Raw genomic sequence first — 26,595 nt, forward strand, 5'->3', positions numbered from 1 at the left:
GAGTACTGGGAGGACTGTTGTGTGCACTATCCGGTGCTTTGACCCTACTCTCTCCAGGTACTCCAACCCAAGTATTTAATCCCTGTTACCGCTCCGATAAACTCCCCCAGACTTACATCTCCTTCCGAAAGTGGGCTGCTGCCCACACATGGACGGAATCCTCCAGCTGCTGAATAATCGGCGCCTGATAAAGGCCTCAACGGGTTTTTAACAGCTTTCCCAACTCGTTTCTGTTCTCCTGCCGCTTCTTTTAAATGAGTACAATTTAGAACATGAACAGTATGTAGTCTTGGGGACATTTGGTCACTCGAGGATATGCCAACTCCCTTCAGAACAACCCATTCGATCCCATTCCCCTTCCCAATCACTGTAAGGTCACACAGTGCCTGTTTAATCTCCTTTAAAAATCATTGATGGTCTCTATTTCCAACATCCTGATGGGCAGCATCTTCAAGGTCATTTGTACTTGTTGCTTTAAAAAGGGTTGTTCCTCACTTTCTCCCTGTTTGTCTTACCCAAAGCTTTAAATTCTGTGTTCCTCAGCCCTTGCACCATCGCCGAGTTGGGGACAGTTTTTCCTTGTCTACTTTATTCAATCTTGTCACAGTCTTTTATAGCTCTTACTAAATCTCCTTTGTTTCAGGAGAACAACATCCAACTTTTCCAAACTAACCTTGCAGTTAATATCACTCATCCATGCAGCCATTTTGGTAAGTTCCCCCTGCACCCTCAACTGTGATCACAAGAACTAGTTGCATACTCTATAATCTCTCCGTCTGGAAACTTATTCTTTAGAAATTTAAAAAATAAGTTCTCTGGAATTTTTCTTTGAGCAGACCAGAGCCAGTTGCAGCAGATCGGGAAGCATGAGTTCATCTGGTTGAGGAGAGCACAGGATTTCAAGGGCTGAGTGACTTTGTAACCTTGTGTTGTACTCTCACACCCGACAGGATCACTTCATCCTCTCTACCAACTGCCATTTTTCACGCAAACTCTCTTTGCTCAAGTGTTTTTGAGCAGACCCAATTATTCTCAGGATATAGTTTGTTTTTTAATCTCTCACTATGGCATGTAAGAAAAGTACAGCAAAACGTAAGCATGTTACACTTACAATATCAGAAAAGGTTGAAATCATAAATAAACTAGATCAAGGTTCTTCAGTAAAAATGTTGTGTGAGGCATATGGTGTGGGAATCACAACAATTTATGACATCAAGAAGCAACGTGAAAAGCTATTTAAATTCTGTGCTGAAAGTGACACAGTTCAAGGAATTAGTGAGCGTAAAACACTGCATCGTGCTAAGTCTGCTGACCATGATGATGCCCTGTATAAATGGTTCAGACAACGTCGTAGTAAGGGGCTCCCTATTTCGGGGACAATGCTTATGGAAAAGGCCAAACAATTTCATAATGATATGAAGATTAATTCTGTGTGCGAGTACTCTCAAGGTTGGTTGCAGAGGTTTAAACATAGGCATGGAATTCACCTTAAAGAGACCAGTGAAAAGAGCTCTGCAAATACAGAGGCTGTCAAATGTTACATAACTGAATTTGCAAAGTTGATGAAAGATGAGGATCTTAGCCCTGAACAAATATATAATGTGGATGAGACAGATGTTTTCTGGAGATGCTTGCCACGACACAGGCCTGTTGGTCCAGAGGAAATGATGGTACATGATTACAAAGAATCAACAGAAAGACTAACTGTGCTTGCATGCACAAATGCTGCTGGAACACATAAATGTAAACTTTTGGTTGTTGGTAAAAGTCCTAAGCCTCGTGTTTTCAAAGGGATGAAAATTATGCCGGTGCTTTATGAAGCTAATAAATGTTCGTGTGTTACCGAGGAAATATTGAGTGACTGGTTCCATAATCATTTTGTTCCAGAGGCTCGTACACACTGTCAAAAGGTTGGGTTGGCTGCAGATTGCAAAATTGTTCTTCTTTTAGACAACTGCACACCTCATCCGCCTAGAGAGCAATTAGATGCTGACAATGTCTTCCCTACCTATCTACCCACTAGTTGTACATCTTTAATTCAGCCAATGGACCAAGGAGTTATCAGGTCAATGAAAAGTCACTACAGGAAGAGTTTTTTACGTCGTCTTGTGAGCAGCTACAATACTGGTGGCATTGATGCCTTTAAGACTGCCCTCAGTCTCAAAGATGCTATATGGTGTTTGACAAATGCATGGGACAGTGTAACGAGGAGAACCTTACAAAATGCATGGCGTAAGTTGTGTCCTGAAATTATATTGAATGACGAGGACATGGGGGAAAGCTCTGACGCCTTTAGTTTAAGTGAAACCAAGGCAATGGTGACTGACCTCTTGTGTTGTACCAAGCAAATGGGAAGTGACTTGGATGAGGAAGACATTTTGGCGTGGTTAAATGGTGAAGATAATACTTCAGTTGTACAACAAGTAACAGATTCAGAGATAATTGAGGGCGTTTTACACTACAAGTCTGAGGATAGTGACAACAGCGATGAAGAAGACAATGTTACTGGGGATAAGATTACCTTGGAAGAGGGAATCAGTCTAGCTTCCCGCTTCATTCGTTTTCTTGAGCAACAAAGTTTTGTAAGCCAGCAAGATGTAATGCACATACACAGGATCCAAGAGAAGTTGATAAATGAGCAGCCAAAACACATGAAACAAATGAGGTTGCAGCAAATGTTTGATGAAGTTGGAAAATCCTTTGCGCACACACCATTAGCATCACTGAGCTCGATCCCGTCAACCAGTGGACTCGATGACACAAAGGACCCAGAGTTGACTGCTTTTGCCATCAATTATCATCCACTCTCTCCTACACCTCTTCTAAATATTGGTGAAATAAAGCAATGTATGGAATAACTTGTTCCCTTTAAGTCATCATCAACATTTTGATAAAGTACTTTGAAACTGGACGCATGAATAATCATATTTGAATAAGTAAAATAACATTTATAAAGTAATAACAGAATTGATCAGTATTTTATGTTTCATGAAAATTTTTATATCCATGATGTTTTCCAATTCTATTACTTTTGATTCAGAATTCTAATATCCATTATCCAGAAATGGCTTGGTCCCAAACATTGTAGACTCGAAAGGTTGCAGTATGGCTTAATCAGAGCTTTATAAGGGTTCAGCATAAATTCATTTTTGTATACTTCTGTTTATGAAGATAAAGATCTGATATGCTTTGCTAACCACTCTCTCAATATGTCTGAAACCTTCAATGATATGTACATATGTACATGATTTTCTCATTGTTCCTGCACAATTAAGTCTTTATTGCCTGTTATCCGTATGCAAACATGAATCACCTCTCACTTCTGCATATTAAATTCTATCTTCCAATTGTTTGCTTAATTATGTCCTTGTTAGTGGTATCACCGTTGGCCACAGTTCTTTTCACTTTCCCGCACTGTATTTATCAGAGTGCTGTGGTTTCAGCCATTGAGTCCTGGGGTAACACTACAGCACATGCAGGTTGGAGTTTCTTTCTGACCCTTAACCATCTTTATACCCATGTAACCACTGTCCTTTTCAATTTTGTTAACAAGTACATCAGACCTTTCAAAAGTCCATTTACACAGTCTGCATCAAGGAACCTTAGTCAAACATGATTTACTTTTAACAAAGCTAATGTTTATTAACCCAAAATTTTCCAAGTACCAATGATTTTGCATTTTTGTCTCAAAAAGATTCCCTGCTGTCAATAGATTTTTTGTTGAGCCTGCAGTTATTGGGTTCTCTCCCTATTATTAAACATTTCTAAGTCTCCAATTTTCTAGCAGCACCCCGGTATATGGTAAGGATTCAATGATTGTGGCCAGAGCCTGGGTGATTTTCACCATTACTTCTATCATAAACCTAGAGGCTGTGCTCCCTTTTAGTATGAGATTTGTCATAGAGCCCTGAAAGCCACAATCAACATAGCTATTCTAAAGATTGCCCATTCTCATTGCTGCCTGGCAGCTGCGTCCCTTTTTATGTTAAAAATGTATGAATCGGTCTTCAGAGAGCACCTCCCATCACTGTCCTACTGACATCGACAGCCCCCTCCACTACATTGACAGAGCTCCACTCTAACGGGTGATCAATCTTATCATTCAGTGCTCTAGAGCCTCCTGTTGACACTTTAGTCACCATCTTCAATTGGTTGGTGATGGAGACACTGGCCTTCTGCTTAAAACTCGTGTTCAACATCAGGCGTATTTGGTGGGGTCAGGACCCGGAAATGTACCCATGCCAGAGTCGCAATCCCAGAATGAAAATTCAACCCATGGTCTACATTTCATATTTTGATCTACTACTTAAAATCTGTAAGTATCCAAAGTGTTTTAATGCTTTGAAACACTTAATTTTAACTTTAACATAACTTCTACCGCAATTCTAATGAATACAATTACTGTTTACTCATTACATTTATTGTTTACAGGATCATGTTAAATTGAACAAAAATGTCTTCACTGTGCCACCGCATTTGTTACCGATGGTCTTCATTGAGAATTATTGGTCTAGTTTGGTCTTCAAAGCAAGAAATAAAAGTGGTACCTGTAGCATCCTATAGTCTTCAAAGTCGCTTTGGTTTAGATGCACGTCAATGCCTTTTGACTCAAAAACTCTGGATGTTGAAAAGGTCTGACTTGAGTTCTTCAGCATCAAGTTTGCCACCAAGTAAAGAAGATGGCAATGGATACCGGTTCACAGAAAGCTGTATTTTGCTAAACACAGGTCATAACTATGGCAAAACAGAACTGCCTTGTGTGGTGAAAGATGTACAATCTGGTGGTAAGCTATGTTTTGTTTTGTTGAATGCATTGAATATGTATATTGACATACATTTAATACATTATAGAACAACTTGATGCTGACAGTTTCTTCTTCATAGATCACTCTACTAGTTGCACATCTTTAATTCAGCCAATGAACCAGGGTTGATCCATTAGATCAATGAAATGCCATTGCAAGAATCTTTCAGCACCTTCATGTGAACACATACAGGACAATGGTGTTGGTGCTTTTTACCTGGGTTCATCTTCAATTAACATTCAGCTGGCTGGGTCCTAAACTCTGGAACCCCTCCCTAAACCTCTCTACCTTTGTCTTCCTTTGATCAAGTCTATCTTACTGGCACCTTGAGTGGCTCAGTGTGAAATCTTATTTAATAGTCTGAAGCTCCTTGGAATATTCTATTCTGTTAAAGGTGCCTTTTAAATGCCTTTGTAATAGTTATCCATAATTGAAATGTGCTTTTAGGTTTTTATCTTGTGGTACCTCAGTCAAATATAAATTTATTTTTCTGATAAACTGAAGTCTTAAACACCCGTAGACTACTTGACCAACTGAGGTCAGCACCACATAGTCTAAGATTAGAGTAGTGTTGGAAAAGCATAGCAGGTCAGGCAGCATCTGAAGAGCAGTAAAATCGATGTTTTGGGCAAAAGCCCTTCATCAGGAATCTCAAAACGTTGATTTTCCAGCTCCTCAGATACTGCCTGACCTGCTGTGCTTTTCGAGCACTACTCTTATCTTGACTCTCATCTCCAGCATCTGCAGTACCCAATTTCGCCTATCACATAGTCTTAAGCCTGTTTTCACCTGGGATTTAGATATATATTGCTATCCCTTCCATGTAATTGTGATGTGACTGTGTTCAAACTACAGACCAAACCTATGCAGTGCACACATGAGGTAGCAACATTACAGATATATAGATCCTGCGTGATACTTGTAATGTCTCTAAATTGTATGAATGAGTGATGCACTACATTGTACTTTTATCGAGCTGAAAGAAATTACATTGATTAGTTCCAGTAACATTCAATGGAGCTATATATGTCTCATAATGGAGACATATATAACACATTCAAAAGTAAGACCTGTAAGTATGTAAAGTATCACATTAGATCTGAGAAGTTCTACAACATTGACCACAAATAAAGTGCCTAATGATTGTTAGGAAAGTAGGAAGGTTAGCAGACCACAACAGCAAGGTACTGCGGATGCTGGAAATCTAAAACGAAAACAGAAACTGCTGGAAATAAACAGGTCTAGAATCAAAAGGAAATTCGGACAGGAGTGGGGGAGAACGGATACTCAATTCTGAGGAAGTCTGCTAACAAATTACAGAAGGGCATTAATAAACTTGCAGAGTGGAAAAATAATTGGCAAATCAATTTCAACACCGATTATATTTTCTAGGAAAAATAAGGAACTATGGCAAAACAGAACTGCCTTGTGTGGTGAAAGATGTACAATCTGTCGGTAAGCTATGTTTTGTTTTGTTAAATGCATTCAATATGTAAATTGACATATATTCAATGCATTATTGAACAACTAGATGCTGATCTTCTTCATAGATCACTACACTAGTTGTACATCTTTAATTCATGATTCGGAGATGCCGGTGTTGGACTGGGGTGTACAAAGTTAAAAATCACACAACACCAGGTTATAGTCCAACAGGTTTAATTGGAAGCACACTAGCTTTCGGAGCGACGCTCCTTCATCAGGTGACAATCACCTGATGAAGGAGCGTCGCTCCGAAAGCTAGTGTGCTTCCAATTAAACCTGTTGGACTATAACCTGGTGTTGTGTGATTTTTATCTTTAATTCAGCCAGTGAACCGGGCTGATCCATTAGATCAATGAAATGTCATTGCAAGAATTTTTCTGCATCTTGATGTGAACACATACAGAACGATGGTGTTCGTGCTCTTAAGAAGGCTTCAATATCAAATTGACCTGAGTTCATCTTCAATTAATATTCAGCTGGCTGGGTCCTAAACTCTGGAAGCCTTCCCTAAACCTCTTTACCTTTGTCTTCCTTTGATCAGGTCTATCTTACTGGGACCTTGAGTGGCTCAGTGTGAAATCTTATTTAATAGCCTGAAGCTCCTTGGAATATTCTATTCTATTGAAGGTGCCTTTTAGTGGGCGGCACGGTGGCACAGTGGTTAGCACTGCTGCCTCACAGCGCCGGAGACCCGGGTTCAATTCCCGCCTCAGGCGACTGACTGTGTGGAGTTTGCACATTCTCCCCGTGTCTGCGTGGGTTTCCTCCGGGTGCTCCGGTTTCCTCCCACAGTCCAAAGATGTGCAGGTCAGGTGAATTGGCCATGCTAAATTGCCCGCAGTGTTAGGTAAGGGGTAAATGTAGGGGTATGAGTGGGTTTCGCTTCGGCGGGGCGGTGTGGACTTGTTGGGCCGAAGGGCCTGTTTCCACACTGTAATGTAATGTAATCTAATCTAATCTAAATGCCTTTGTATCAGTTATCCATAATTGAAATGTGCTTTTAGATTTTTATCTTGTAGTACCTCACTCAATTTATTTTTCTAATAAGGCTAAGTGTTAAGCATCAATAGACTAATTGACCAAGTGAGGTCAGCACACAAAGTCTAAGCCTGTTTTCACCGGGGATTTAGATATGTATTGCTACCCCTTCCATGTACTTGTGATGTGACTGAATTCAAACTACAGACCAAACCTATGCAGTGCACACACATGGGGTAGCAACATTACAGATACATAAATCTTGTGTGATACTTGTAATGTCCCTAAATTGTATGAATGAGTGATGCACTATATTGAACTTTTATCAACCTAAAAGAAATTAAATTGGTTAGTTCCTGTAACATTCAGTGGAGCTATATATGTCTCATAATGGAGTTTCCTGATTACATACTTGCAAGTCTTACTTTTGAATGGTGTTAAGTATCACATTAGATCTGAGAAGTTCTACAACATTGACCACAAATAAAGTGCCTAATGATTGTTAGGAAAGTAGGAAGGTTAGCAGACCACAACAGCAAAGTACTGCGGATGCTGGAAATCTAAAACGAAAACAGAAACTGCTGGAAATAAACAGGTCTAGAATCAAAAGGAAATTCGGACAGGAGTGGGGGAGAACGGATACTCAATTCTGAGGAAGTCTGCTAACAAATTACAGAAGGGCATTAATAAACTTGCAGAGTGGAAAAATAATTGGCAAATCAATTTCAACACCGATTATATTTTCTAGGAAAAATAAGGAGGTCACTAATTACTTGGAAGGTGCAGTCTACGTAAGGTAGTGGTATACTGTAAAGGGGGTCAGGGAGAATAAATACAACAATTGCTAAAAGTTGTGCCAAAAGTTAGCTCAGTCATTAAAAATAAAGTACAGCAAACACCAGTCTTTATTTCATGAGGGACAGAATTGAAAAGTAGGGAAGCTATGCTCAACCTATATCAAACCTTGCTTAGACTACACTGAGTGTACTGCATAATGTTCTGGTCATTATATTATGTAAATTGCTACACAGCAATAACTTGTATAACATCTGTAATTTAATGAACAGGCACTTCACAGGAGCATTATAAACAACGTATGTCACAGAGACAGGTGAGATATTGGGTCAGGTTCAGTACTCAGAAGTGTCTTCTCAGAGAAAAATAGAGAATGACTGTAAAGAAGTTAAAAATCACACAACACCAGGTTATAGTCCAACAGGTTTAACTGGAAGCAATCACCTGATGAAGAAGCAGCGCTCCAAAAGCTCGTGTGCTTCCAGTTAAACCTGCTGGACTTTAACCTGGTTTTGTGCGATTTTTAACTTTGTACACCCCAGTCCAACATCGGTATCTTTGAGGAGAAAGTGAGGTCTGCAGATGCTGGAGATCAGAGCTGGAAATGTGTTGCTGGAAAAGCGCAGCAGGTCAGGCAGCATCCAGGGAACAGGAGAATCGACGTTTCGGGCATAAGCCCTTATGCCCGAAACGTCGATTCTCCTGTTCCCTGGATGCTGCCTGACCTGCTGCGCTTTTCCAGCAACACATTTCCAACATCGGTATCTCCAAATCATGACTGTAAAGAATGCAGAGAAGAATTATAAGGATGATACCATAAATGCGTGGATAGACATAGAAGGAAAGGATTAACAGATGAGGTCTGTTATTCTTGGGAAAAAAGGCTGAAAGGAGACCTTTAAAATTACTAAAGATTTTGATAGAGTGCTCACAGTAAGTTGCTTCTTGTGGGGAAGAGCATAACTACAGGCCATCAATATAGGATGTCACCACATTCAAAAGGGAAATCAAAAGTAACAATCTACCTGAATTGTGAAACTTCCTGCCACAGGATTTGGTTAAATCCTATAGTTAAGAATTCAAGGCACAGGTAAACGAGCAGATTTGGGAGAAGGGAGTAAAGGTTTGAATCGGTAAGGTGAGAAAATTCAAGTCGAGCAAAACCACTGGCATGAAACAAATACAGTCAATGCTGGAGAAACTCAGCAGGTCTGGTAGTATGTGTGAAAAGAGAAACAGAATTAATGTTGAGTCCAGTATGATTCTTCAGAACCACTGGCATTGACTGGTTGACCCAAATGGCCCGTTTCTGTGCCATATAATTCCATGAAATCTAATACATGTGTGGTTAAAAGAAAAAGTGTTAAGTATGAAGAGGACCTTGCATCTGTTCTGCTCTGCAATTGTATTCTTCAGTTAATTTAATATTTTTATTTAAATCTCAGAATTAGATGTTCCACCTCATTCTCCATTTGATGAATTATCTGAAGAAGAGGCTTTGCAAATTGAAGCAAGTCCTTCACTCCCTCCTACCTCATTTACCTTGTGTGACTATGTTGACCAGTCAGAGACGCTAACCAAGCTGGTCCTTCTAGGTATGTAATGATTCTATGAAAATAAATCTAAATAATTAAAGTGCTTTGGGGGCATTGATGCAGCAGACTGTCCTGGCTGACTCTTACTCACAAGTGCTAGCTATCTTTATTTGCCCAAGCTTCATGTTAATTTTCTTTTATTTAACTTCCACTCAAGAATTAAATTATTGTGGATCGCAGACATCTGAAACGACAGAAAAGAGAAGGACAGTCAGTCCACTGAGTATTTCCAATACAGACATGGTGTTATTAAGAATTATGATTCCAAATGGTAACTCGTAAAAGGTGCAAAAACATAGGAAAACAACTGGAGAGTACTGGAGAAAAGAAAATGAAGTTGATGATCCTTGATAGAAAAAAAATCTCTTGCAACCTAAGTTAGTTCTGTGCTTATTTGACTAACTCTTTCATTACTTTTAATACTCCTTTCAAATCTTTCCAAAGTCCAGTTATTTAGATGAAAAAATTCTCTGCTGTCTAATTCTATGCTGATAGCTAGGAGATTTCAAAGTAGTTATTATTCTCATGGCCTTCCTCTGACCTTTTTTTAATAATTAAGAAAAATCCATTTCTCAAAATAGAGACCTTCCATATGAACCATAAAATACAACCTTTAAACTGAACTTTTCCCGTTTATATTTATGGTTTGCTTTCATTATGCATTATTCTTGTTTCGTAAGTCAATTCTCCTTCAGTACTTCCTCGATATCCAGGATTTTCTGGACTTGGTCCCACCCTTCACTTTTACAGGAATATGTTGGTCCTGTGCTTGCACTATTTCCTTTTTGAAAGTCTTCTACTGCTCTCATGTCAAACTTCCTACAAGTTGCTGTTCCAAAAGGGATAGTACGGAAGGGTGATACTTGGGAGGGAAAAATGATGAACAAGAGTGAGGAAAATTTAGGAGAAAAAGGCTGGAGACAAATAATCAGAAGAGAACACATATTATCAGAAGCAGATGAAAATTAGAAAACAACTTTTTTTTTACATGTAAGCAATGCTACAGGAGATCAACAGTACATTTGAAAACAAGTGATAAGGGAGCTTTCCCGTACAATTGGAGCTGTGATCACACCAATGAAGAGAATTCTACCATAACTCAGCACATGGCCTGCTTGAAACACAAAGATGTGCTTCAAGAAAAAGGTGTTCAGTTCAATCAACTAAAAAACAGAAAAAAAACGTTTAATGAACTCAAATAACTTTTTAAACTTTCTTAATATGCCATGAAATTGTAAATAATTTCAATGTCCCTCATGGAGGTATTAGAACTGTTAACTATTTCACAATATACTTGCTAACTTTCACAAGCTAAAACTTGGATGTCTACCAGCTGAATGACACACCTTGATAAAATATTCAACAGATGAATTCAAGGTTTTCTATTGGTTGATATTAATGTAATCTACTAAGTTAAAGCTTACTGGATATACAAGAAACATTTTACCGACATGAAACCTGCATGTAATGACATACATGTTGATAGAGTACAGCTGGAACTGACAACCGGAAGCTGCAGAGACAAACCACTATAAATGCCGGAGGAAACATCACAGAAGCACTTCACAGGAGGCTCCCAAGCACTGAGGATGTCACCTAGACGGGGGACGAAACATCTGCAACACAAATTCCCAGCTCGGCGAACAGAACCACAACACATCCACAAATACTGCAAAGGTTAAAATGTAAGGGCTGACGTTGGCAGAATTAGCAGAGTGCTAATCTCAGAGAGTTATGGGGCTGGAGCAAACTAAGAAGTCAGGAGGAAATGAAATCATGGAGGAATTTGAAAACAAGGATGAAAATTTTAAAATCATAATGATGCTTGATCAGAAGGCAATGAAAATCAGCAAACAGAATGGTGACAGAGAAATGGAACTTACTGCAAGTTAAGATACGGGCCTTAGAGTTTTAAATAAGCTCAAGTTTATGTGGGAGATTAGCCAGGAGTGTACTGGAAGAGTGGAGTTTGCAGATAACAAAGGCAAGAAGAAGGGATTTCAAGATCATTTCAGAGAAGAATGAAATCAATGAAGTAACATGTTGTAGAAATGCAAACTAGACATCAGATTTGTATTTATTTCATCGTATATTAAAAATAAGCAGTGAAATTTGATAAGACTACATCCTTCACAGTTACATGAACATTAATTCCTGCAGAGACTGTTGCTATCCTTATAACTACAAGATTTTCAACCAAGTATAGTATCTATGTTGAAGGTTCCATACAATTTAAAACACCAGCTTTCATTCTCCCTCCATTCCACCCAGACTTGACTTAAAATTAATTAATAACTACCAAAATATGCTTCAATTCTCATCAGGTTTTCATCCCATCAGTTCAAAGCCCCACATTCAATAGAGTTGAGAGTGTGTGCTGGAAAAGCACGGCAGGTCAGGCAGCATCCGAGGAGCAGGAGAATCGACCTTTCGGGCATAAGCCCTTCATCAGGAACACCTGAAAGTCGATTCTCCTGCTCCTTGGATGCTGCCTATGTTTTTCCAGCACCACACTCTCGACTCTGATCTCCGGCATCTGCAGTCCTCACTTTCTTCACATACAGCAAAGAGATGAACTGTTAAATGTCAGTTAGATTTCCCGTAAGGAACAACACAGTTTCACGTACCTCACAGTCTCAAGCATTGAGCAGCTGAGCAAACACCAGCAGAATGTTCAACCAAAGGTGATGCAGTACTGTGCATTCAAAATAGTCCAGCTCAGGCCAAACCAATAAAGAGGTTTTATTAACTCACAAACCACTGGCTTATGGAAGTGAGAAAATGGGTCCGAGATTTCACAGTTATCTTACTGGCACGGCCAGACCTCCCTCTTTCCTCTTCACTTGTTTTACTCTCTCCCATTGTGTTATTTCTTTCTCATTTGGTGTTTCCTCTCTTTCCTTCATTTTTATCCCACACTTCTCACACCATTGACACTACAACATGGGGTTAAATAAAGTGACAGAAGAGTGAGAGATGCAATTTCAGGAGGATTGGGTATGAGCTAGAAGGTAGAGTGCGGAGGCAGATCCATCATCAGCACAACAGGATGCACAGTGGAGGACTGATCTGCTTTCACCAAATTTCTAGCCCCACTGAAATTGAAAGTTCCATCCAATAAGTCACAAAGAAACATCTTTCTCAGTATGAGAGGTCACATTTGCTCTGCAGATTTAGGTTTGTTACCTGCCAGATAATTAGGAAGAGGTAGATTCCAGCCACTCTCTGAAAGGAGAATTTTGGGTCAAACCACCGAACGTATGTCCAGCTGGCCGGAGTAAACTGCAACACTGCCCTTTTCAGCTTTCCACTGGTTGTGTGGATTGCCCTGATGAAGACATGTAATATTAGTACGGGCATAACAGAAAATGAAAAACCCTTCTGTCATCGAACACAAAAAGTATACATTTTGGAAATCATTGCTTTTGTTAGCTGTTGAAGTGGCTGTGAAGTTACAAAACTGGCAGGAGAGGTCATAAAGTGTTGGGGTATCTTTAGGCAACAGCAATTACAGTGTATTAAAATCAAGGTCAAGAAGGATGCAAATAGGTCCAAGACCAAACTAATAAATTGGGAAAAAAAAATTTTGAGGTGATAAGAATGAAATTAGGGAAAATAATCATTAAAAAAGCTAACAAAGAAATAGAAGAGTAATAGGAAGTATGTACAATGGTGATAAATAGGAAAATAATATATTGCACATAAAACAAGAGAAAGCTAATAACAGCACAGTATAAATAAGGAATGACAAATTGCATTTATATAGTGCTCTTCACAAGCATAGGATGCCTTCAAGTACCTGTATCTTCCAGGGGATTAAGTATTTTTCAGAGTGTACAAACTGTTCTAATGCAGGTATTAATTATTTGGTCTCAGCAAACTCCCACGCACAACAAAAATAATGTCTTACACAAAAACAGAAGTTGCTGAAAAAGCTCAGCAGGTCTGGCAACATCTGTGCAGAGAAATCAAAGTTAACGTTTCAGGTCCGGCGACACTTCCTCAGAACATTATATTAACTTTGATTTCTCTCCACATATGCCGACAGATCTGCTGAGCAAACTCGTTTTGCTTCTGATTTACAGCATCCACAGTTCTTTCGGTGTTTAAAAATAATGACCTGATCATTTGTAGTTTTTGTGATGTTGTTCAAGGATGCATTAATCAAAAATAACTCCCCCGTTCTTCTTCAGAATAGTGCCGTGAATTTTTCATCCCGTCCAAAGAGACAGCTGGGACCTCTTCACAACTACACTCAATGTCCATCTTATTTTCACGATCAAGATCTGCAGCGGGTATTGAACCTGTGACCTTGTGATTCAGAGGTGAGTGTTCTACCAAATCAGCCATGACCAACACACAGAGAAACAGATAGAGAAGCAAATAAAAGTAAAACTGAAACTAAAGAGAGAGAAATAAAGAAAGTGGTCCTGTGGCATAGCAGCAGTGTCTCTGCCAGAGTATGTCTGGGTAGGTCCTGGGCCAGAAGCTCTGGGTTGTCCCACCTGTTCCAGAGCGATGTCATAACATGCCTGAATCAGGTTGATCTATAAAGGTAAGAAAGGAGATGACAACAAAGGGGAATGAGAAAAGTTGCAGGAAAAGAAAGAATTAAGAAAAACCATGAAGGGATAGAAAAGGAAAACAAAATTAGTCCACGAACACCATTTTAAACATTACAGTTCAGGTTTGGGACGGGTTCACTAAAGAACACAGTTGATAATATTTCTGCCAATTTGCTTTCTTTAAGTAATTACCCAGGAAACTAACACGGTGGACATGATATTACAAAAAGATACTAAGAAAAGACATAAATACATGCAGGACAGAAAGATTGGGAGGGATAGAGGGGAAGAAGAAGCGATGACAATTAATGAAGTAATCATTCTGCAGAAAGGAAAAGAAAGAAACAGAAAATATTGGAAATACTCAAGGCAGGCAACATGCTTGTCTTTAAACATGTGAACCGAGAAGAGTTGGAACAGAACAAAAGGGAAGCTCTTTTAACGTGAAAGAGAGGCGAAATTAAAGGAAATAAAGTGTTGATGGTGCAAGGCCAGAACAGTAATAATAGATAAAAACCAAAAGAACTGCAGATGTTGCAAATCAGAAATTGCTGGAAGACTGACCCAAAATGTTAACTCTGATTTTTCTCCACAGATGCTGTCTGACTTGCTGAGCTTTTCCAGCAATTTCTGTTTTGTGACAGTAATAATAGAACAAGGGAAGAAACAAAAGAAATGGCTAGAGAAGGTGTGATGGACAGCTGCCAGCCTGGAGCAAAGGAGAAGGTGGGAAAACCCGATAGAGGGGAAGAAGAATTGATAAAGTAATCATTATGGAGAATGGAAAAGAAGGTAACAGAAAATGTTGGAACTACTCAAGTCAGGCAACATGCTTGTTTTTAAACATGTGAAATGAGGAGGGTTGGAATAGAACAAAAGGGAAGCTCTCCTAACATGGAAGAGAAGCAAAATTAAATGAAATTCAAGTGTTGTGGTGCAAGGCCAGAACAGTAATAATAGATAAAAAATCTAAAGAACAGCAGAAATTGCTGGAAAACTGACCCAAAATGTTAACTCTCCACAGATGCTGTCCGACCTGCTGAGCTTTTCCAGCAATTTTTGTTTTTGTGACTAATAATAGAACAAGGGAAGAAACAAAAGAAATGGCTAGAGAAGGTGTGATGGACAGCTGCCAGCCTGGGCAAAGGAGAAGGTGGGAAAACCGAAAACTGCGCAGGAATACACAAAAAGAAGGCGGAGATTGCAGTCTGAAATCAACAAACTCCAGTTTGAATGTGGAAGGCTATAATATACTTAATCTAAAGGTGACAAGCTGTTTTTTGAGCTTATGTTGAAATTTCATTGAAGGCTTGTATTGGAGAAGATAAAGTAATAATAGACCCTTTATCCTCAAGATGCACATTAAAGTACATTAGGAAACAGGTTGAAACTGTTTTATTCTGCTTGTTAAGATGTTTCTAACTGTCTTCTATATATGTCTACCTTTGGTTGCTTTTGTTCATCTTTTGTACAATAACCTCATATTATGAAAATACATGAGTTTCAGTAACAAATCACAACATTAACCAGGATGATCATCTGTTGGAATTAGAACACAAAGTTGTTACCAGGGGATTACTCTGCCCTTTCCACCCTTTACTGAGAAGGAAACTATCCCCACAACTCAGCAGAAAAATTAAAACGTTTATATGAATAAATGGGATCTTGCCAACATTGTGTACATCTTAAAAGCCAATTTAAAAATTAGATCACCGAATAAATGCTATTCCACTACTCAATTCTGTGATGAAAACTGGAACTGCTTCCACGAATAACAGGGTTGCAGATTAACACTTTCTGCAGACCGACAAAGAATAGTTGCAGCAGAAAACACAAACCCACATAATACTCTCCAAGGAACAATTCTTGGGTCATTTACAAAATGTCTGGTGATCAGTTATAATGTTGGCTGAACAATATCTAATGAGCAAATGCTCCTGGAATCGACCTGTAAACTCACAGTTGCTCCCATGTCCGTGGGATTAAGTGTCTTAATGTATACAAAAGAGGTTGCAAACTGTAATTGAGGAAGGTTTCATTAAAGCAGCACACATGCTCCAATAACAAGTTATCAAAGTTATTTTTACAAAATCAAATGTTTTTTTTATTCCGTCATGGACATTATTAGCATTTGTTCCTAATTCCTAAATGCTATTGAGATTTATACATTTATACAAATTTTCAATGTTTTAAAATCATTACAGATTTACTCCAAGCAGCGGGAAACTAGATTGTAAACAGGATCAGGGACTTTGATTTCTTTTTCCCCCCACTAGTCGATGAAAGTGTGTCACAATTTTCCTTCTCAATGGAAAATAAATTGCTTTTTCAGCACAGATTGGGACATGAACCTAGATTGTGTCAATTTTCAGATTTAATGCTTGTAAAATTCAAAATAATATAACAAACACCAACCATCTGCCACTCATATGGCTTTGTGTAACAGCACAAGTAAATTTATTGTCACTCTGTTACTTGGTTTGGTAGTTAAAAAAATAATGTCTTGTTTATATTCTGTTCCCTTATTTAAAATGGATTAAATTGAGATTGAGATGTCAAGATGCAGATGCAGTCCAAAATAACACAACACTGCTTCAAAATCTTTTAAAATTCAACTGCAAATCAGCAAAGAAACATTAAATTCATATTTCTGTAAAATTATGAATGTTGTTCCTTCATTGAGCCAGGGAGAAAGAAACCTCAACTGCCTCTCAGTAGCACTGCAGTTTCAACTTTTCTTGCTAAAATGTTGATAATAGTGATCACAGAAACTGATTAAAAATAGGAAGAAAACTCAACTGCAAAAGACGAACTGTGACTATAATTGAATTTGGGTCTCCTTGCTAGGTACTGACCTATATTAGAACAAACCAGCAATCTCAGCCAAGAATTTCCATAGAATTACCCTTCAAAGTTTACTTATTTACAACAGAATAGGTAGGCATTGGATTCCAAATTGTATTATATCCTTCTCACCTTCTTAATAAATGTCAGGATATATACAACAAGTATTTTTACAGATATGTTTGGTTATATGCTGCCAAGAACAACATGAGAAGAAAAAAATTAAAAATTTTCAACTAGTGATAACAAAAGAATATTTCTAAATTAATTTTGATTACAAGCTTTGACTATTCACTGCCATTTGTACGTCCAAGGGTCTAACTGCATCAATGCTCATCAGTTAGGTTTGACAGACTCCAGGATCATCACATCAACTGAAACAATAAAACATGTGATGTTTACAGAAATCATACAAGTCAGTCACTTAGAGTCAGAGAGTCATAGAGAGGTACAGCATGGAAACAGACCCTTTGGTCCAAACCGTCCATGCTGACCAGATATCTAAACCCAATCTAGTCCCACCTGCCAGCACCTGGCCCACATCCCGCCAAACCCTTCCTATTCATATACCCAAAGGTGAAAGTGAAGAAAAATAAGAATACAAAAGTGCTAAATACAGCTGAATACTATAAATGAATGCAAAATGAATGAATTTAAATGAAGGAATAACTTTAATGCATCTTGGATTTTTCTCATTATAGAATAATGCTAAGGAATGACAAATGATAAGAGCCGCAGGCTTTTAATCTTCATGAAAGTATTGTTACAACAGGCAGCAACTTGATAATCTGAATGTATTCTTTTCCTACATACCATTACATCTGCTTCACATGTGGCATAGCGTAGATTAGGATCCAGCCAATACATTACAGATTTCACTTGTTCAAAATTCAGGAACAGCAAAAATACCAGGAAAAGGAAATACAGCACACTGAGACCTGAAGTGATGCACAAGACAAAGCAAAACCCATTGTAAACAACATGTTAGCTAATGGTGAGCTCAAATCATGAGGTGCACTTGTTCAGATCTACAAGCTTTTAGTAAATGCAGCGCCAGGGACCTGGGTTCGATTCCAATCTGGGGTGACTGTGTGGAGTTTGTACGTTGTGCTTGTGTGGGTTTCCTCCAGCTGCTCTGGTTTACTCCCACAGTCCAAAGATGTGCAGATTAAGTGATTGGCCATACTATAGTGTCCAAGCAAGGTAGGTTAACTGTGGTAAATATGGGGTTATGAGGAAAGGGTAGGATGCTCTTCCAGGGTCAGTATGGTCTTGATGGGCAACATTGCCTCTATCTGTCCATCCAAGTCCTGAATATACTTAATGATCCAGCCTCAATAACTTTCTGCAGTAAAGAATTCCACAGATTCACTCCCCTCAGAGAAGAAATCCCTTTTCACCTCCATTTTAAGTGTGTAATCTCTTATTCTTAGATGATGTACTCCTGTCCCAAACTCTGCATGTGAATTTTTATGGACCTGACTCCCTCATCAGGTCCACACCCCCCACCAACCCAACCTCCACTCCCGGCACCTTCCCCTGCAACTGCAAGAAATGCAAAACTTACGCCCACGCTTCCCCCCTCACTTCCCTCCAAGACCCCAAGGGATCCTCCATATCTGTCACAAATCCACCTGCACCTCCACACACATCATTTACTGCATCCGCTGCACCCGATGTGGCCTCCTCTACATTGGGGAGATAGGCCACCTACTTGCGGAACGTTTCAGAGAACAGACTCAGCACCGCCTTCTTGAATTGCAATCTTCTTCCCGACCTCTCCGGCCCCACCCCCTCTCCGGCCTATCACCCTCACTTTAATCTCCTTCCACCTATCGCATTCCCAATGCCCCTCCCCCAAGTCCCTCCTCCCTACCTTTTATCTTATCCTGTTTGGCACAGCTTCCTCATTCCTGAAGAAGGACTTATGCCCGAAACATCGATTCTCCGGCTCCTTGGATGCTGCCTGACCTGCTGCGTTTTTCCAGCAACACACTTTTCAGCTCTGATCTCCAGCATCTGCAGTCCTCACTCTTTCCTCTATATCAGCTAGGTCTAGGCATAAGTTATAAGCATTCACAACCATTTATTCATATGGAATCAAACCAGGAATCAATGATTCACCTTTTGGACTCACTTGCTAAGTTTTCATAAGCAATTCGCAAATAATTTTCAAAACTATAACATACTAAACTAACTGGGAGAAGAAAGAAATTCAAGTCCCAAATATCAGGAAAGACTTGCAGCTTTTATTGTAGCTTCAGAGCTTACTAAAAACCATCTTCCATATTGCTGGATGTGGTCTGGTGAAAGGACCTGAAACATTAAACAACATGCAAACAACATTGCATGAATAAACAAATTATTTTAGAATGTGGAAAATAATATGTAAGAAGTGTGATCAATCACAATTCTCACTTGTAACAAACAACTTACCATTAGTTAAAACTCACACAACACCCGGTTATAGTCCAACAGGTTTAATTGGAAGCACTAGCTTTCGGAGCGCTGCTCCTTCATCAGGTGGTTGTGGAGTACACAATTGTAAGACACAGAATTTATAGCAAAAGTTTATAGTGTGACATAACTGAAATTATACATTGAAAAATACCTTGATTGTTTGTTGAGTCTTTCATCTGTTTGAATACCATGATAGTTTCACTCCTTTCATATGTAAATGACAAAGCGTTTTTTTTTTAAGTTACATTCTCAGGTTAATTGTAACAGTTGGTGTTCGCCAGATACTACGTTGAAGATGTTAGCCCCCTGTGTTCTCTGTCTGTGCCATAATGTTTGGACTGATTCTAATCTAAAAAATTAGTTAACAGAGTCTTACATGAATTTATGCAGTTTTTGAGCAGAGTACAATGTAACTTTGCAAGTACAAATTCACTCCACAAACGTATATGTATATGTGTGCATGTGGGTTTTTGTGTGTGTGTATGTATAGGAGTCTGTCTGGATTGGGGGTTGTGAGTGTGAGAGAGAGTGTATATATATGTGTATGTGAGTATAGAGTGTCTAAGTCTGTGAGGAGGTGCATGCGTGAGTGTGGGAGTGCTAGAAACTGCTAGAGAGAAAGACAGAGACACAACTAACCCAAACAGACAGCCAGACAGAGAGCTACTTCCTAACCCAGACGAATAGAGAGAAAGACAAAGACACACCTCTTAACCCAAACAGACAGTGAGAGAGAGATGCTTCTTACCCAGAGAGAGAGACAGACAGACAGACACCTCCAAACCCAGAGATACTTCCTACATCAAACAGAAACATACCTCCTAATGCAGAGAAACAGAGACCTCTGAACCCGGACAGACAGAGACATCTCCTCATCCAGAAAGACAGACAGCGAGACTTCATTCCTGATGAAGGGCTTTTGCCCGAAACATCTATTTTCCTGCTCCTCGGATGCTGCCTGACTTGCTGTGCTTTTCCAGCGCCGCACTCAAGAGTGACATCTAACTGAGAGAGAGAGAGAGAGACCTCCTAAGCCAGACAGACAGAAAGACACCTTCTTACCCAAACGATTATGCCCTCTGGTCCCGAGAGAGAGAGAGACCGCCTAAGCCAGACAGACAGAAAGACACCTTCTTACCCAAACAGAGAGGAAGAGAGATACAAAAACATTGTAACCCAGATATTCAGTCTGCCAGACAGAGCGATACCTCCTACCCCAGCCACAGGGTGGAAGAAAGAGAAACACACACACTTCCTAACCAAGATAGCAGGAGCTGCATCCTTGCAGTACATAAAGAGATACATTTACTAATCTAGACAGAGACAGAAAGCCATCACTTCACTCAGATCAACAGATCACACACAGAAACACACTTAACTAAGACAGAGGCACCAGCTAACCCAGATCAACAGCACGAAGAGACAGAGAAAATTCCTAACCCAGCCTAGCAGGACACACAGAGAGGCATCTCCCAGCCATCTCAATCAGGAGAGAGAAAGAGATAGCTCTAATCCATCTTGAGACTCCTAGATTTAAAAAAGCATCCTGAATCTAAGCTGTAGCAAATGAGAGAGACCTTCTTACCCAGTCCAGCAGGACACAGATTGGAGAGAGAGAGATTGAGTAGGTTATGCCTGTACTCATTGGAATTTAGAAGAATGAAAGGCAACCTTACTGAAATGTTACAAGATTCTTAAAAGGACTCAAGAGGGTACATGCGGAAAGATTGTTTCCCCCTTGGGAGAGACTGGGACCAGAGGGCATAATCGTAACAAGGGGCTTAAAAGAGGGACGTGGAGGATTTGCTTTCTCTAAGGGGGCAATTATTCTTTGGATTTTTTTAATCCAAAAAGGCTTTTGAGGCAGAGGTTTAAAGTATATTCAAGTTATTAGAGTTTAATAACTTGAGTATAATTCTCGTATGCTTAATATAACATACTTAAAATACTTAATAAGTATAAGGGAATCAAGGGTTGAGGGGGAAGGCAGCAAAGTGGAACTGAGGATTACCAGATCAACCATGATTAAGTAGTGAATCAGCGGGGACCATGTGCCGTACGGCGGAGTTGCAGCGGGGGGACCATGTGCCGTACGGCGGAGCTGCAGCGGGAGGACCATGTGCCGTACGGCGGAGCTGCAGCGGGGAGGGGGGGGGGGTTATGATAGAGTATTCTTCTCCTCCTTTATCTCCAAGAATAGAGGAGTGGCTGTACTGGTAAGAAGGAACCTCCTATTCCAGGTAACTGAGCAAACTAAGAACGAACATAGATGGTTCATTATTCTTAAAGCTCTAATACATGGAGGACAGTATGGCGTCCTGAATGCTTATTGTCCTCCGGTGCATCCTCTTAAATTTCTAATTGATGCAGTTGCTAAATTAATGAATCTTGGGGTGTACTGCACAATATAGGAGGGGATTTTAACTGTCTAATGGATCCCAGAGTAAATAGAATGCCAAGGGGCCTAGCAGGTACATCCGTGCAAGCTGGAGCGCGGAGGGAGCGCGGAGGGAGTGCGGAGGGAGTGCGGAGGGAGTGCGGAGGGAGTGCGGAGGGAGTGCGGAGGGAGCGGGTGTGACCGCCCGAAGTGGCTGTTACTCACAGACATTGGCCGTGCCTTTGGGGATTGGGAGGTAGGAGCCTGCAGTCCAAGGCCGCCCATGGAAACCGTCGTTGCAGCTGCCACAGTCCTGGCCCGTGGTGTTGTGCTCACACTGACAGCTCAGCCTCCCATTCTCCAGGATACAGTTGTTGGCGTGAAGATGGCACCTACACCTGGGGACAGACAAGGACAAGCTGCTTCGGAACACGGTCACTCACTCCGTTCAGGAAAACACTCTGTGTAGAGGCTGTCTGTGTCTCTGCCAACAACAACACCGGGCTCCTCACTCACTCACATTCACAGCAACAGACAGGCCTGTTGCTCATTGTCCGTCTACTCATTCATCATCAGAACCTCAACAACAACAACAACTGTGGGGCAGGGGTGAGCATCATCATCAGCTCAACTGCCCCCTCGCTCCACAGAGAAACTCCCTGCATTTATATAGCACCCGACACAATCTCCAGTTGTCCTGTCACTTTGCAATTTTGTTCAAACACACTGAAGTCCTCAGGAGGCCATGGAAATACCAGTTGTTGTTGTTGTTGTAGTTTCTTGCTGCTCTGAAAGGAAGCTTGTACATTTACGTAGCACCATTAACAGAGGAAACAATCCCGCGGTGATTCCCGGAAGTGATTATGAAAGTGAATTTGACACTGAGCCTCGACGGGGGTGGGGAGATATTGAGGGAGGGACTGGACCCCAGGCCAAAGAGAGTGGTTTATGGAGGGTGTCAATGTTGGGGGAGCGAGATGGCGAGACAGGGAGGGGTAGTGGGGGAGTTGGAGAGCTCAGGGTTCAGGCAGCTGAAGGCAGGACAGCCAATACTGAGAGAGAACTTCACTCTCAATGACCTTTGGGAGATTCAGAGAGTCTGATCCAGACCAACCTCCCAGTGAGCAGTGAAGTCCCATCCATCCCCCCCCCCCCCCCCCCCCCCCCCCGTGACTGAACATTCCCCTCCTTCCCAATGTCTCCTACTGTGTTTGAGTTCCTCTCCTGTGTAACACCCTGAGACATTTCACTGTGTGGAAGGTGCTATGGAAATGCAAATTGGGATTGTTTAATTGATGTGATTGTGTGAGGCCCCAAGTGTTTCAGTGTGTGAACAGTTTCCTCAGTGAATCTGTGCTGATAACATCCAGTCGGCCTGTAACTCAGCACAAAGCTTCCAAATCTGCAGATTGTCCCTTGTACATTTTGCAAATTGGCATTTCTGGGGATATTTTACTAAACTAAGCAAAACGCAGACAGCTCCTTGGAGACAGGGGAAGGGCAGCATCAACATTTTACTGCTGCTGTTCTCTAATTAGTGTTTGAAGATTCTCCAGCACGAAAACTTGGAGTGAGTCTCCCAGAAGCTGACTCTGGAATAATGAGTTAATGGTTAAAGGCCCTGGAGACTGTGGGATGGTGGGATAAGGGACTCACTGTTCTGAATATTCAACACACTGTCAGAATAGTTCACGACATTAGCAACAGCTTTCCCAGATTAAACAGGAACAAACTGTTTCCAGGATCAGGGACCAGCCAGAATCCGATTGAAAAGGGGAGAACGGGGCGATGGGGAATGAGCAGGGAGTGGGATCAACTGAACAAAGCTTTCACTGAGCTAGTACAGACTGAGGGGCTGACTGGCCTTTGCCTGTGCTGCTCAATTCTCTGGCGAGGCTGGGGATTGGCTGTGAGGTGAGCACAGGATCAGATTCTGCTGCCTGATTGGTTGGACTGAGCCAGTCAGCAGGAGCCTCAGAGCAGGCCCAGGGGAATGTGCCCCAGTGCCAAGGCTGTGGGCATACTCCTTCAGGGAAGTTAGCACAGGGACACAGGGCAGTGCTGACCGACTGCGGGAGGCATCACAATCCATCCCTGTTAAACCAGATGTGAACCCTGAGAGCAGGATTCCCGATGTCCAATCACCCAGCACCCTCCAGATGTTGCCCCTGGGAGATTATTCCCGAGGATGTTACCCCCGGACAATTCCCACCAGGTTTCCCAGAGTGACTGAGTGTGTTGGGTTTTGATAATGTCATGTGCCCAAAGTTAACCTATAGGATTCCTTCCAGAGGTTACCCAGCAGAAGGTTACCCTGTGGTTTATTCCCAGAGAGCGGGGTCCACATGTTCCAGGGTCAAACAGCCTCCACATGTTAATGTGGGACAGTGTTAATCCGGAGTGTCACCCAGATGGTGACCCCAATGTCCACATGATCATGATCCCAATGGCCCCCAGGGGCCGCCCCCCCACCCCCAGGTGTTCCCCTCTCCCAGGGGTCACCCTCCCCACCCACAGGTGATTCTGCCCCAGGGATTGCCCCCACCCCCAGGGATTGCCCCCACCCCCAGGGGCTGCCCCCAGCCCTGACGCAGTGCCCCCTGGGGCTGGGCCCTAGCCTCAGGAACCCCACGGTGGGGAGTTGGAAAGCTCTCACCTGCCCCGGATGTCCAGGTTGGAGATGGCATAGAAGTATTTGGAGAGGTTCAGGGGGTCGACGCTGGTGGGGCCAGTGGCAGGCCGGAGGAGGCGCAGCCTCAGGTCAGTCACGGTGAAGAAGTCCCTCAGCTCCTTGGTAGTGTCCAGGCGGCTGTACAAGGAGGCCATATCACTGAGCCGGGGTCCCCCGAACAGGGCGAACCGCACTTGGATCTCGAAACGCACCGTCTTCTCCAGCTTCCACACGTAGCCCCTGGAATACTCCTCGGTGCAGATAATGTCCAGGACGGAGGCAGCGGTGAGATCCTGGGCTCTCCGTGACTCCATGCCAAAGGAGTTGAGGCAGTCGACAGCGTAGAACTGATAGGGCTGCCACGTGTGGCCGTGATCGAGAGATTTCTCCAGCACCATCTGCTCTGGCCGGCCCGATTCAAAGGTGATGACAATGTCCTCGGTCAGCTCGATGCTCTTACCCCAGGACAGGGTGAGATTGACCACCAGAGGCTCCGGGAACTGCCTCCACGAGACACTTTGCCAAAAGGTGTTGGGCACCCGGCCCTCATCGTCCACCATCAGCTCGGGCGGGTGGGCAAGCTCAGGCGTACGGGCATCACACTCATTATTGCACATGTACGGGTTCTCCTAGAAACAGAAACAGAGCAGGAGAAGGGTCGGACACTGAGGAAAGCTCCCTCTACATTGTACACCCCCATCAAACACTCCCAGGGACTGGGACAGCACGGGGTCCCACACTGAGGAAAGCTCCCTCTACACTGTACACCCCCATCAAACACTCCCAGGGACTGGGACAGCACGGGGTCAGACACTGGGGAAAGCTCCCTCTACACTGTACACCCCCATCAAACCCTCCCAGGGACTGGGACAGCACGGGGTCTGACACTGGGGAAAGCTCTCTCTACATTGTACACCCCCATCAAACACTCCCAGGGACTGGGACAGCACAGGGTCCCACACTGAGGAAAGCTCCCTCTACATTGTACACCCCCCATCAAACACTCCCAGGGACTGGGACAGCACAGGGTCTGACACTGAGGAAAGCTCCCTCTACATTGTACACCCCCAATCAAACACTCCCAGGGACTGGGACAGCACAGGGTCTGACACTGGGGGAAGCTGCCTCTACACTGTACACCCCCATCAAACACTCCCAGGGATTGGGACAGCACAGGGTCCCACACTGAGGAAAGCTCTCTCTACATTGTACACCCCCATCAAACACTCCCAGGGACTGGGACAGCACGGGGTCTGACACTGGGGAAAGCTCCCTCTACACTGTACACCCCCATCAAACACTCCCAGGGACTGGGACAGCACGGGGTCTGACACTGGGGAAAGCTCCCTCGACACTGTACACCCCCATCAAACACTCCCAGGGATGGGACAGCACGGGGTCAGACACTGGGGAAAGCTCCCTCTACACTGTACACCCACATCAAACACTCCCAGGGACTGGGACAGCACGGGGTCTGACTCTGAGGAAAGCTCCCTCTCCAAACTTTTTGATTACAGGAATATTCATTCCCTGTAATGCTCTCTGGTTAAAAGCGAAATGAATGTGTGTGTGTGTTTAATCAGGTTGCAGCGTGGAGTGGACAGTTAGACAGCTGCAGAATGACTTTGCTGCTGGTGCTAATGATTGATGGCAGCTCTCTGACTAAACATAGCCTCACAACATAAAATATTTACACACAGGAATTATAAAACAGCACAGGATTGGGAAAGGAGATGTACGATCTCATTTTGTCCTCACTGGAACTGTGTCCCTGTCTCTGAGTGATTCCCCATCACAACAAAAACATCAGAAACAGGAACATAAGGAGACCATTCAGCGCGTCATAGAGATGTACAGCACAGAAACAGACCCTTCGGTCCAACCCGTCCATGCTGACCAGATATCCCAACCCAATCTAGTCCCACCTGCCAGCACCCGGCCCATATCCCTCCAAACCCTTCCTATTCATATACCCATCCAAATGCCTCTTAAATGTTGCAATTGTACCAGCCTCCACCAC

At 42.1% G+C, this 26,595-nt stretch overlaps 3 protein-coding genes across 6 annotated transcripts in view; 2 read left to right on the forward strand and 1 right to left on the reverse strand.

Annotated features, from left to right (window-relative positions):
* mterf3 (mitochondrial transcription termination factor 3) overlaps positions 1-26,595 on the forward strand; it is a 54,213-nt gene that overhangs the window by 12,365 nt on the left and 15,253 nt on the right. Inside the window, exons 1-4 of one of the 4 annotated variants that reach the window (XM_043688018.1) lie at positions 5-483; positions 644-710; positions 4,432-4,784; positions 9,509-9,658. In XM_043688018.1, the coding sequence (XP_043543953.1) occupies positions 4,454-4,784; positions 9,509-9,658 (481 nt within the window). In that variant the 5' untranslated portion in view covers positions 5-483; positions 644-710; positions 4,432-4,453. Of the gene's footprint in view, positions 1-4; positions 484-643; positions 711-3,553; positions 4,316-4,431; positions 4,785-9,508; positions 9,659-26,595 lie in introns of those variants that run through there. The other 3 variants (XM_043688016.1, XM_043688017.1, XM_043688020.1) reach the window with 3 other exon arrangements.
* LOC122548970 (jerky protein-like) lies at positions 15-3,110 on the forward strand. Its single transcript, XM_043688014.1, has 2 exons — positions 15-57; positions 837-3,110. The coding sequence occupies exon 2, from the start codon at positions 1,065-1,067 to the stop codon at positions 2,856-2,858; it is 1,794 nt and encodes a 597-aa protein (XP_043543949.1). The 5' UTR covers positions 15-57; positions 837-1,064; the 3' UTR covers positions 2,859-3,110.
* LOC122548752 (netrin-G1-like) lies at positions 22,122-25,229 on the reverse strand. Its single transcript, XM_043687519.1, has 2 exons — positions 24,561-25,229; positions 22,122-22,302 (listed from the first exon to the last, which is right to left on the reverse strand). Exons 1-2 carry the CDS (start codon positions 25,190-25,192, stop codon positions 22,122-22,124), a joined length of 813 nt encoding a protein of 270 aa, XP_043543454.1. The 5' UTR covers positions 25,193-25,229.

This window comes from Chiloscyllium plagiosum, chromosome 4 (assembly GCF_004010195.1).
Source record: "Chiloscyllium plagiosum isolate BGI_BamShark_2017 chromosome 4, ASM401019v2, whole genome shotgun sequence".
Lineage (NCBI taxonomy): Eukaryota > Metazoa > Chordata > Chondrichthyes > Orectolobiformes > Hemiscylliidae > Chiloscyllium > Chiloscyllium plagiosum.

Bases quoted from the DNA above. Each gene is read 5' to 3' on its own strand.
- LOC122548752 (XM_043687519.1), bottom strand. From the start codon at position 25,192: ATGTGCAATAATGAGTGTGATGCCCGTACGCCTGAGCTTGCCCACCCG. The intron at 22,303-24,560 runs GTGAGAGCTTTC...GTCTGTCCCCAG, and splicing joins AACCTGGACATCCGGGGCAG to GTGTAGGTGCCATCTTCACG.
- LOC122548970 (XM_043688014.1), top strand. From the start codon at position 1,065: ATGGCATGTAAGAAAAGTACAGCAAAACGTAAGCATGTTACACTTACA.